Source organism: Vespa mandarinia, chromosome 21, assembly GCF_050613455.1.
Source record: "Vespa mandarinia isolate Hongniang chromosome 21, ASM5061345v1, whole genome shotgun sequence".
Classification (NCBI taxonomy): Eukaryota; Metazoa; Arthropoda; class Insecta; order Hymenoptera; family Vespidae; genus Vespa; species Vespa mandarinia.
Window position 1 is genome coordinate 3,460,710 of NC_140830.1, and position 12,591 is coordinate 3,473,300.

General features: G+C 27.6%; 2 protein-coding genes across 5 annotated transcripts; one reads left to right on the forward strand and one right to left on the reverse strand.

The window, feature by feature from the left end:
- Positions 1–3,502: 3,502 nt before the first annotated feature.
- Positions 3,503–7,237, reverse strand: LOC118443963 (tyrosine-protein phosphatase non-receptor type 11). Of its 2 annotated transcripts, none has more exons than XM_035871700.2 (12): positions 6,973–6,995; positions 6,551–6,673; positions 6,219–6,413; positions 5,923–6,085; positions 5,684–5,796; positions 5,310–5,581; positions 5,149–5,228; positions 4,863–5,042; positions 4,608–4,784; positions 4,265–4,481; positions 4,032–4,183; positions 3,503–3,956 (listed from the first exon to the last, which is right to left on the reverse strand). In XM_035871700.2, exons 2-12 carry the CDS (start codon positions 6,625–6,627, stop codon positions 3,903–3,905), a joined length of 1,680 nt encoding a protein of 559 aa, XP_035727593.2. In that variant the 5' UTR covers positions 6,628–6,673; positions 6,973–6,995; the 3' UTR covers positions 3,503–3,902. The 2 variants fall into 2 exon arrangements, with proteins under 2 accessions (XP_035727593.2, XP_035727594.1); XM_035871701.2 differs by lacking the exon at positions 6,973–6,995 and adding an exon at positions 7,069–7,237 and having other exon boundaries at positions 3,505–3,956.
- Positions 7,238–7,333: 96 nt separating this feature from the next.
- PolD1 (DNA polymerase delta 1, catalytic subunit) lies at positions 7,334–12,561 on the forward strand. 3 transcript variants are annotated; one of them, XM_035871684.2, is made up of 14 exons: positions 7,334–7,524; positions 7,675–7,780; positions 7,926–7,967; positions 8,301–8,412; positions 8,519–8,691; positions 8,771–9,030; positions 9,133–9,359; positions 9,431–9,597; positions 9,668–9,913; positions 10,005–10,307; positions 10,407–10,877; positions 10,943–11,349; positions 11,454–12,107; positions 12,188–12,561. In XM_035871684.2, exons 1-14 carry the CDS (start codon positions 7,472–7,474, stop codon positions 12,282–12,284), a joined length of 3,318 nt encoding a protein of 1,105 aa, XP_035727577.2. In that variant the 5' UTR covers positions 7,334–7,471; the 3' UTR covers positions 12,285–12,561. The 3 variants fall into 3 exon arrangements, with proteins under 3 accessions (XP_035727577.2, XP_035727578.2, XP_035727579.2); XM_035871685.2 differs by lacking the exon at positions 7,926–7,967 and having other exon boundaries at positions 12,188–12,560; XM_035871686.2 differs by lacking the exon at positions 7,334–7,524 and having other exon boundaries at positions 7,695–7,780; positions 7,926–7,980; positions 12,188–12,560.
- The last annotated feature ends 30 nt before the right edge of the window (positions 12,562–12,591 follow it).

Below are 12,591 nucleotides of genomic sequence, written 5' to 3' on the forward strand. Positions count from 1 at the left end.
ATTAACATTGGCGATTTATATACAGTAACAATATTTTAAAAAAAAATAAACTATAGAATTATTTTATATTCTTGATTTTTGTTTACAAAACTTTACTCTTTTGTCTTATATATTTTTCGAACCAATACTAGGTATCAATAATTAAAAACTTCTTTTTATTTACATTCATATATTCATTTGTTATTTTATTCTACAATTTAAATAAATGTGCATCAATAGTTAGAGTTTAGGGCAATACAGTTAATTTTTTATAAACTATTTAATTATTTACTTTTGATACTATTAATTGATATATTTTGAAACATTTTAAAATATTTGAAAAAGAAGGATTTGGTATTTTGATAATTTTTCTTATGTGATTTAAGTTTTTTATATATTTTGTGAAGAAACAACTTGTTTACGAATCATATGTTCGTTTCATATATGTTCTCTTGTATACAAATTTACAGGATCATGAAGTTTATGTTACTTATAATGACATATGCATATTACAACATGTTACAGCTTTGACAATCAAAATTTATAAAACTTTCTACAAAATGATGTATTAATTTTAATTTGTAATGTAAATGTTTAACATAATTCATTTAATAACTTAAATATATATATATATGTGTGTATATATATAGCTAAACAACACATTGATAAAAAATGATAAGAAAGCGTGTTATTGCATTGAAAATAAAAATAGAAAGATTATAACTAATAAGTATATAAATGTACATTTTAATATAATGCATAAAAAGATTTAAATTTACAAGTATGCTATAAAGTTATTATACATTTATGATTTAAGATCAATAATAATCAATTACTAACATTGGAATTATAAAAGAACATACTTCTTATATTAAAATTTTTATTAAATGTTTATATTAAGATGGGATCTATCAAATGTTTATATATAGTACCAAGAATTCTTTAAAGATTAACATTTTGACAACTATTAAATAAAGTACATCATTACTGTAAAACGTGTATACATATTTAAATTTTTGGCAAACATACACTCAAGTACAATAAATTAAAAAAGAAAAGCTAGGATTTTAAAGCAGCATTGTCATATGTGCGTATAAGATATTTCATATTAATAAGTCCATAGATGTTAAATGATAAAAGATATTTAAATGGTGTATCACATCTTTATATGTTTTGCCTCATAAAGCTAGTTGAGGTTATTTAGCTGGGCAAACTTTTATGCTTGGATTTAAAAGTGCATAAGAACTTTAATGATAAAATCAATCTTAACTGTTATTAAAAAATATCTATATAGAACTATACAGTCATAGTAAAAAAAAGTATATCTATATAATCATAATATAATCAAAATTGTAAACATTTGTCTTAGTTATTATGCAATTGGATTTTGTAAAATTTTCCTCTCACAAAAATCTTTAGATGTCTTTTTCTTTTCTTTTCTCTCTCTCTTTTTTTTATATGAAATTAATACTTGTATCTGTCTTAATTTATTTATTATTTTTAAAAGACACATTATTTATTATTTTATTAAATTTATAAAATCAATATTCAAAATTTTATATAACTTGAGATTCATAAATTTTTTACAAATGAACTTCCAATTAATAAAGTCAAATTTATCTCCTAATCTATGTATATAACATAAATATAAGAGTATTAGCAGTACAAAAGAAAACAATTGGATAAAAATGGTATATTTCATAATGAAAGTATTAAATTTTTTAATAAGGATTGCCATTCTGTAGTTCATAAACCATATATAGCTTTTATCTTCAAAATATACACAACAATGTATCTATTGTACAATATGAACAATAGATGTATAATAGATTAACTATTATGATACTGATGAATAGTTTGCTGCTTCAAACATTGGATATAACTATGTAATTTCTTGATAAATTTGTCTTATTTATGCAATCCTAGTTCGTATTTTCAATAATCTGATTATTTTCTTCCTATAGGAAGTATTATTCTTTACAGGATGTTATGTATTATCCGTGCTTATGTAACTAGGCACATAATCACATTTTACTTGTATCATAATTTCGAATGAATAAAATATACACACATATAAGTGTACATACACTCCACAAGATAATTAATTTATTATAAAGAAAATATTATGACACAAGTAATAAAATCTCCTATAATTCACCGAAATCTATTAAACTAATATTTCTCAGAATTGTTTTCAATATAGATAAACATTTGTCGATACGTTTCTTTTGATAATCGAAGTATTATCGATAATAATAAAGAGTAATGCATGTCAATATTCGATTAATGACAAAATCGATTAATGATAAAATTGAGTTGGCAACGCTGGACAAAATCGCGCACATTTTATTTTGACGATAGAATAATACAAATGGCGGTCGTTACAACTGCGAATCAGAAAACTTTTTAAAATTTTAAGCACAAATGAACACGAAAAAACGACAATTAAAATTCCAGGATGCAGGTAAGGCAGATCGTTGGTTTTAGCGAATGGCTACTCTTATTAAATTTTCAAGCGAGAATCAAATTAAAGTTACAGTTAATCCATTTTCTATAAGATTGTTTATCCAGGAGATTTTTAATTAAATTCAGATATTTAATCCATTTGACTTTTTCAATTTTATGAAATGTCTTATAATTTCGTTCATAACCTCTCTCAAAGTTAAGTTCCTGTAGTGAATCACTGTATACTTGGCCTCGATCATTGTTTATCTCTCTCTCGTAAAACACACTTTATCCTGCTGACTTCTTCAATTTTTCCTCAACGAATATAAGCTTTTTTACTTATTTCTTTAGCTTCAGAAAATATTAAACGTTGGACTAGGAATAAGCTCGTTTTGATGAAACTCACGACTGATCATAAGTCGAGACAATTCATTGATGAAACATCTGAAAGGATATTTCTTATTTCGTTTCAAGCAAAGCTCACAAATATTAGACTTCTGTTTACTTTTTTCTTTTTTTTTCTTTCTTTCTTTTTTTTTTATTTTTTTTTTTATTTTTTTTTTCTTAAGAACTTTTATATATAGATTTGAACATTTTAACATGTATAAGTACTTGAGTGCATGTGAGTATGCACATATGGCATATAGATACATACAATGCTGCAATTTATAGCAATGTCTCCATGTGTTTCTTTCGTGAGTTCTCTTTCTAGTCGGAAGATCGTTTAATAATTTGTTTTCTGTTGCGTGTATCGGGATTATAAGATATGTATACAGGAGTATTGTTTATGTATCTTTCGCTCGTACATTAAATCGAATATCTCTCGTATTTTGTACTATTAGAAAAATGTATACATACGCGACTTGTTTATATAATAGATTTCGTCCGAATATTTCTATCATTTTCACATCAAGATACGAGTTACTTTGTCCAATCTTGTTGAAATTTATCATATTTCTTTTTATAATTACTTATACTTTTATTTCTGTCGGAATTTCACATCTTTATCATTATATATATATGTATATATATGTGTATACATATATATATATGTGTACATATATATATATATATATACATACATATATATACATACATATATATATATATATACATACACATATATATGTCAATTATGCAAAAGTTATTTTTCATTTTATTCCGAGATAGAATCTTGGTAGTCTTAACCTCTTTTTGTAGATTGAGAGTTTCGCTCTTCAATCCGAGCTAGGTAATGAAATAAATTATCTTTGTTTCCTTCACTTTTTTTCCCCGATAACCACGCTTTCTCGGTTCCGGTGTATTATACCAATTACGTGATAATCGGTTTAATTGCTCAATTCTTGATAATTTTAATAAGCGAACCGAGATACCAGTTACGTCGGTGAAAATCGTCATACTTTTAAAATATTTACTTTCCTTTGAGCAGCTTCCCGCGGCTCATTCCTCATCATATTCGCTACACGATCTTAAACCGTTCAGTACCGTCGTAATCGAATATTAGTATATTCACGACCTAACTGAAGTGATTTCTATGGAAAATAAGTACAAAAGATTGTTAAAAAAATAGTAATAAATTATTAGAAATTTTACAATATCAATATTACCTGTTCAGCTTGCATTCTCTGAGATACAGTTTCAATGTAATGTAATACCGCAAGATAAACGAATTTATATTGTGCTTCAGTCTGTACCATACCTGATCTCTGAGAACGTACTCTTTGAATCGTTCGTTGAATATCGATCTCACAATCAAGACCTAGTATAATCAGTAATATAAATATAGTTTAATTATGTACAGTGAAATATTGTTGATTTAAAAATAATTGAAGATAATTACCGTGGCGTTTAATTTGATCCAAAATCATATCAATAACAATAAAAGTTCCAGTCCTTCCTATTCCAGCGCTACAATGAACAAGAATTGGCCCCATGCTTGGTGCATTTTGAGTATTTGACGCAACAGCTGCAGCTATTAATTCTTGTCTAGCATTTACATCATGAAGAAAGTTTAAAACGCAACCAGGATCTGACGGTACACCATGATCAGGCCATGCCTATAAGTCAGTTTGAAAATAATATTATTAATCTAATAATTTAAATTACTGTATTCTTATAATATGCAGCAAGATTCTCATAATCTTTTACGAACTATAATCAATGGTAGAAAGAAAAATAATAACTTGAAAATGATAATGGAATATTCTTCTGGCAACCGTGTTGTTTGGCTTGTTTCCTTGCAGTAAAAATTCACGTAAAGTATAATCTGCTGTTACAGTACAAGAAAGAGCATTAACTTTCCATGTGCCTCCATATTCTGCAATTTCTCCCTCTTCAGGCCAATATCGAGCACATTTATTCTAAAAAGTAATGATATATGTATTACCATTTATTACATATTATTATTCATTATTAAAGACATTTTCTTTTCAACATACTTTTCCTCTTTCCATTTCTTTCGTTGTCATAACGATTACTCGAGTGTTTTCTTGGTACACCATGTGCCAAAAGTCTCCAATGGTATTTGGAAGACATCCTTGTGTAGCAATATAACATTTATTAAACTGTCCAACATCATTTCCACTAATACCAGGTGCAGCTCCATCACCTTCTTCATTCTGCAAACAATACTTATGTGTAATAAATGTAAATTTTATATATATATATATATATATATATATATATATATATATATATATATATATAAATTATATGATATTATACCCTGATATAATTAGCATTGATATAATCTGATCCGGGTATATTAGGATCAACATCCTTCAAGCGTACTCTCGTGTGATCAACTGCAAGAAAAATTATAGAATGTATAATCTAGCAGTGAAGAAACAACTTTTAAGGTGGCGCAATACAAATATATATCTTACACGGTAAAATATTTTTATATCGATTTTTTGCTCGATTTTCTAATCTTAAACCTTCTTTCCTGGAAAACAAATGACGACATTCTAGTTGTTGTAATGATTCGAATTCCTCCCAAAAGCCTGCTTTTCCTTTACCACGACCTGTACTGCCTTCATTAGTATCTGTCGCGCCATTTCGACATAATAACCCGTTAGAACACCCATTTTCTTTGTGTAACTGTCTAACTCTGCTTTCAATTCCGCTAGCATTTATACGAGTTGCATTGAATGGTTGTCTAATAGAGAAAATAGACATTAAAATTTTTATTTAATAAATTGTAATTGCATAGGATAATAGTTCATTAACATAGAAAATATATAATGAAAAATATTCGTACCGGAGATGAACAACACTTCCACTTGTTTCAACCATTGGATTACGTTTATAGTGCTCTATGAGATCACTAAGACTATCAAATTTATCTCCTCCTCCCACATCATATTTATTGTCCTACAATATTAACTAGTTTTATAAATTATAAACAACCAGATAAAATATGATATAAATTAATGTAATCTGATTTAAACAGGATAAAAATATAGAATAATAATGTTATATAGCACAAATATAATTAACCTGAGATCGTATCATAACATGTGTAACACGGTCATCAGTACGAACTGATAATACAAAATCACCAGGTTTACTCTGTGATTCACGAACTAGAAAAGATCCATTTTTTCCCCTTTCCATCATCAATCGTTCTGCTTCCTTTGCTGATAAATGGCCATGGAACCACCTTTACCCATATTTTACTATTAACATACCATGCTATATGTGCGCATTTAAAGTAATAATAGAAGATTTTTATACTAACATATTAAATTGTAGTTTAAAAAGGGCTACACCTTTTATCGTATATTATACAATACCTTTCAGTTGTTGGATCAGCACAATTCAAAGGATATTTCAACTCTATTATCTCTCCATTTTTTTTACGAAGTTGTCCACCATTTTCCATGTAAAATTGTACAAGTTCTGATAATGTAGCAAACTTTTCACCTCCATAAAGATCATAAAAGTCTCCTGTATTTTGTATTTTAATATGAGTCACTTCACCATTTCGTCTAAGAACAAGATAAATTATATAAATTAGTAATAAATATTTTCTATTTATATATATATATATATATATATATATATATATATATATATATTTTAATGTTTAAATCAAACGAAAATAATTTATTTATAATTTTATTACCTTACAGATAATGTGAAATCACCAGGATTGGATGAACTTGGACGTGCCAGAAAGGAACTATCATAACCTCGTTCCATTAATAAGCGCTCTGCCTCTAATCCTGATATGTTAGGGTGAAACCATCTACAATTAAAAATATTTAATTTAATTCATAGACAAACTTGTCTATAATACAACTTCAAAAAGTAAATATTTAACATTTTATAACATCAATGAGACATTAGATTTTTGAAAAACATTATTGTAAACAATTGTACACATAATAATTCATGAAATATGCAAATTTATTTTTTTTGCAAAAAATTATGATAGTCTCTTGCAATTTGTGAAAAATTAAAGAATAATTTTTTTAAATGTGATAACACAAAAACGATTGTTTAATTTTAACGTTGACACTTTATTTGCAAGTATGTCTGACTAACCTGCTGTTGTGCCGACGATACGCAAAATTGTTCTCGGAATGTCCATGAATTACGATAATCGTATTTTCTTTATATAAGTATAAAAACATGTCTTACCTGCGGGATGCCATGTCGCAATTACAACTACGCCCTGCTTGTAATTAATTCTTCATTGTAACACATTGAAATTCACAGTGGCGACCACAAAATTCTAAATACTTTAACTAAACATTAACTAAGCACTATAACGCTGTTTGACATAATTTATTTTACATAGTATACCATCACATACTAGATGGACCAACTCATATTTATTTTCTCCCATTTAATATATGTTTTACTCAAAAGATGGCGCAAGAGGAAACGATCAGCGCCATCTGTAACAGCGCAGTTTGTAAAGAAATAAAAATTCCCGCTGTTTTGTACAAGTTAGAGCGAAATGAATTAATTTGTGTACTTAGATGCAAATAAAATATTGTGTTTTTGTATATTTAAAGTGTTAGAAATCAAATTATTTGAAATGATTAGAAGACAGTATTCGGGATCTGGAGCTGCGAAAAAGGCCAAATTTAGGTATCTCGTAGAATATTTCAAATCAAATTGATCATAACCTTATTTTATTACGTCGAGCTTATAACAATTTCATATTTATTCAGAATTCATTAATTTATGTATTTTCTTTTAAAATTAATAAAATTATATTTACACAATGTTAATTTTTAGCCAGAATGACGATGAAGATGATTACCCTGGTTCATTTGAAGCCGAATTGGCTACTATGGATGATATGGATGATCAATGTAATGATTTAACACAAATTATTGGCGAAGTAAGCTAACGTTTATATACAAATATAAAATAATTAAATTTTCAATTATTTCTATTAATCTAAAATATATATCTTAGCAATTCCAAACTATGTATTAAATAAGGCTGAAATGTCCATTATTAAATATAAAAATTTTATTCTCTAGCCTATTGACAACTGCGAAATGACGAATGAAAAGCCAAAAGCAGTGAGTTAATATGGTATTGATAATCATTGATTTCTTTCAATAGATATACATATATATTCACATGATTGTTCATATACATTTTTTTAACTGATAAAAGTTGCACCTATTAATTCATTTTTTAATTGTTTTATATCACAAATGCTTGCTTTATATGTTTTATTTTCTAAGCTGTGCAGTCACATTATTAATACAATATGATAAGTTTAAGAGAATTGCTGTATCCAATTTTATGAATGTATTTATGTGCTCGCAATGTATTCATAATATCCTAACATATACATGGGCTTTGCGTTTCTAATAAAATAATAAAATTAATTCAAGATTTTATTATAGGGTCCAGAACAAGAAAATATATCTGCAAAATGGAGTAGACCGTCTCCACCAGATTTAAATCCACAAATTGATACATTAACATTTCAACAGATAGATATTGATCATTATATAGGTAAAAAAAATATTGAAATTAAATTATATTTGTGAAATATGAAATAATCGACTTAATGCGGTAGATATCTATTTATACATTTTACCAGTAACTGTTATTTAAAAAGGTCAGCCATTACCAGGAATGCCAGGTAGTAAATTTGGCCCTGTTGCAATCATGAGAATGTTTGGTGTTACTGAACAAGGAAATTCTATTTGCTGTCATGTTCATGGATTTTGTCCATACCTGTTTGTTACAGCACCACAGAACTTCACAAATGCTCATTGTAAACCTTTTAAGGTTAACTATAAGAAATATTGTTTGAAATTTATATAGAATTATCAATTTAGAGCTTATATAAACATAGTTTTTATTACAGGATGCACTCGATCAAGCTGTTAAGAAAGATATGAAATCAAATCAAAATACCGTTCAAGAAGCTATTTTAGCTGTTGAAATTGTATATAAACAAACAGTATATACATATACAGGAAATGACAAAAATGCATTTTTGAAAATTACTGTTGCACTTCCAAAATTAATAGCACCTTGTAAAAGATTACTTGAAAAAGAAATTGTTTATAACGAATTCAATCATACTTATACACCCTTTGAAACGAATATTGATTTTGATATTAGGTATAAATAATATTATTAATTCTTTATATAAAATATCATTTTATATATTATTAAAAGAAATTATAGGTTTCTGAAATTAATTTTTTTTTGTATACTTAATAGATTTATGGTAGACACATCAGTAGTAGGTTGTTGTTGGATTGAATTACCACCAAACACATGGAAATTACGAGGTCAATATGGACATACATTGCCAGTAATATCTAGATGCCAGTTAGAAGTCGATATTGCATGGGATGCTTTTATAGCTCATCCAGCGGAAGGTGAATGGTCTAAAGTTGCGCCATTTAGAATACTTAGTTTTGATATTGAATGTGCAGGACGAAAAGGTATATGTTATACTTGATAAAATTGATAGTAATTTGTTTTGTTACCTTACTTATCATTTATTTGTTTGTAGGTATATTTCCTGAACCTAATCATGATCCTGTCATACAAATTGCAAATATGGTAATAAGACAGGGAGAAACAGAACCATTTCTACGAAATATATTTACTCTTAATACATGTGCACCTATTGTTGGTTGCCAAGTACTTAGTTTTAACAAAGAACAAGAACTTTTGCAGGTACTTTGCAATAACAACAAATATATTCTCTACGTAATATTGATATTATTAATTAGTTTTGTTTTTTTAGAAATGGGCTGAATTTATACGACAGTTAGACCCTGATATTTTTACAGGATACAATATTAATAACTTTGATTTTCCATATTTAATTAATCGGGCGAAATTTCTCAATGTAAAAGACTTTGAGTATCTTGGTAGAATCAAAAATATAAAGTCTGTAATTAAAGATCAGATATTGCAAAGTAAGCAAATGGGACGACGTGAATACAAAATTATAAACTTTGAAGGCAGAGTACCATTTGACTTACTTTTGGTAAGAAAATTAAGAAACAACTGATTAAAAAAAATATATATATATTTATATATTATTTTAGCTTTATACATTCTTCCTACATGTATTTTAGGTATTAATTAGAGATTATAAATTGAGGTCCTATTCTTTGAATGCCGTTTCTTATCATTTTTTGCAAGAGCAAAAAGAAGATGTGCATCATAGTATTATCACTGATTTACAAAATGGTAATGCACAGACTCGAAGACGTCTTGCTGTGTATTGTTTGAAAGATGCATATTTACCATTGAGATTATTAGATAAATTAATGTGTATAATTATTTATATGGAAATGGCAAGAGTTACTGGTGTATCTTTAATGAGTTTATTAACTCGAGGGCAACAAATTAAAGTTGTTTCTCAACTTTTAAGAAAGGTATATTTATTAAATATTTATAAATAGAATGTGTGTGTGCGCGCGCGCTTGTGTATTTGTCTGTGTGTGTAATATTTTATTATCTCTATATTTTTATAGATGCGAGAAAAAAATTATTTAATGCCAGTACACACAGGACGTGGATCAGATGAACAGTTTGAAGGAGGTACTGTTATAGAGCCGAAACGTGGCTATTATAGTGATCCTATAGCTACATTAGATTTTAGTTCCCTGTATCCCAGTATTATTATGGCTCATAATCTATGTTATACAACTTTATTAACGCCTGAGAAACAGAATAAATATGATTTAAAAATTGACGAAGTTACGCGTACTCCAAGCAATTCATTATTTGTTAAATCTACTGTTAGAAAAGGGTTGCTTCCAGAAATTTTAGAAAATCTTTTGACAGCTAGAAAAGTTGCTAAAGCTGAATTAAAAAAGGAAACAGATCCGCTGAAACAAAAAGTTTTAGATGGTAGGCAGTATGCTTTGAAGGTATCAGCAAATTCTGTGTATGGATTCACAGGTGCACAGATGGGAAAGTTACCGTGTTTAGAAATTTCTGCTGTAAGTACAACGTGTTGATATTATGAAATTTTTGATTAAAACAATAATAATCTTATTTATTACAGAGTGTTACTGCTTATGGACGCACTATGATAGAAAAAACGAAACACGAAGTTGAGCAACATTACTGTATCAACAATGGTTACAAAAATGATGCTGTTGTTATTTATGGTGATACAGATTCTGTTATGGTTAACTTTGGCGTGAAAAAGATAGAAGAAGCCATGGAACTAGGTAAAGAAGCTGCAGAGTATGTTACATCAAAATTTATTAAACCCATCAAATTGGAATTTGAAAAAGTCTACTTTCCTTATCTTTTAATAAACAAAAAAAGATACGCGGGTCTTTACTTTACAAAACCTGATAAATATGATAAAATGGATTGTAAAGGTTTAGAAACAGTAAGAAGAGATAATTGTCCTTTAGTAGCAAAGATGATGAATACTTGTTTGCAAAAATTACTTATTGATAGGTAGGTGGTACATTGTGTATGTTGTATAATTTAAAGATTTATATTTAATATTTTCTTTTTTTTTTTTTTTTTTTTTTTTTTTTTTTTTTCTTTTTTTTTTTTAGGAATCCTGAAGATGCTATTGATTATGCAAAACAAATAATAAGCGATCTTTTGTGTAATCGTATTGACATTTCGCAATTGGTTATTACAAAAGAGTTAACAAAGACTGATTATGCGGCTAAACAGGCGCACGTTGAATTAGCAGCCAAGATGAAAAAACGTGATGCAGGAACTGCACCAAAACTTGGTGATCGTGTTCCATATGTATTTATAAGTGCCTCTAAGGGTACTCCAGCTTATCAGAAAGCTGAGGATCCTATATTTGTATTAGAAAATAGTATTCCCATTGATACAACATATTATTTAGAAAATCAATTATCAAAACCATTAGTACGTATTTTTGAACCAATTCTTGGTGAAAAAGCACAATCGTTACTTTTAAAAGGAGATCATACTCGTACAAAAATTGTTGTTACTTCTAAAGTCGGTGCATTGGCAGCATTCACACGTAAGAAAGAAACGTGTATTGGCTGTAAAGCCGTTTTGCAACCAAAAAGAGAAAAAATGGCTGTGTGTGAGCATTGTGAATCACGCGAAGCAGAAATATATCAGACTGAAATATTAGCGGAAAGGAAATTGGAGGAAAAGTTTTGTAGACTATGGACAGAGTGTCAAAGATGCCAAGGAAGCTTACATCAAGAAGTTTTGTGCACTAGGTAAATCGAAAATATTTTCTTTAAATATTACTAAATATATGTATGTGTGCTTGTAATATTATTTTTTATTTTTGTTATAGTCGTGACTGTCCTATATTCTACATGAGGAAAAAAATCCAATTAGAGTTGGATACTCAAATAAAAAGGATCGAAAGATTTGGAATTCCAGAGTGGTAAAAAAGATTTGATGGAACACTTAAAGTTCATATTTAGGTATGAGTATTTTCTTAAATTTACTGTTATTCTATAATGGATATATAATCTATAATCCATGTTAATTTCGTTTTATGTACAATGATATAATTTATTTATTAATAGATTACTTATTTGAACATTAATAAATAATAGAAATCCAATTAAATTATTTTTCATATCAACTGAGATAATGAAAATTTCTAATTCATCTTGCTTTAAACAAAAATTGTTGATACAGAAATATACATGTATATAAATATATAATATATATACATATATATAAATATAT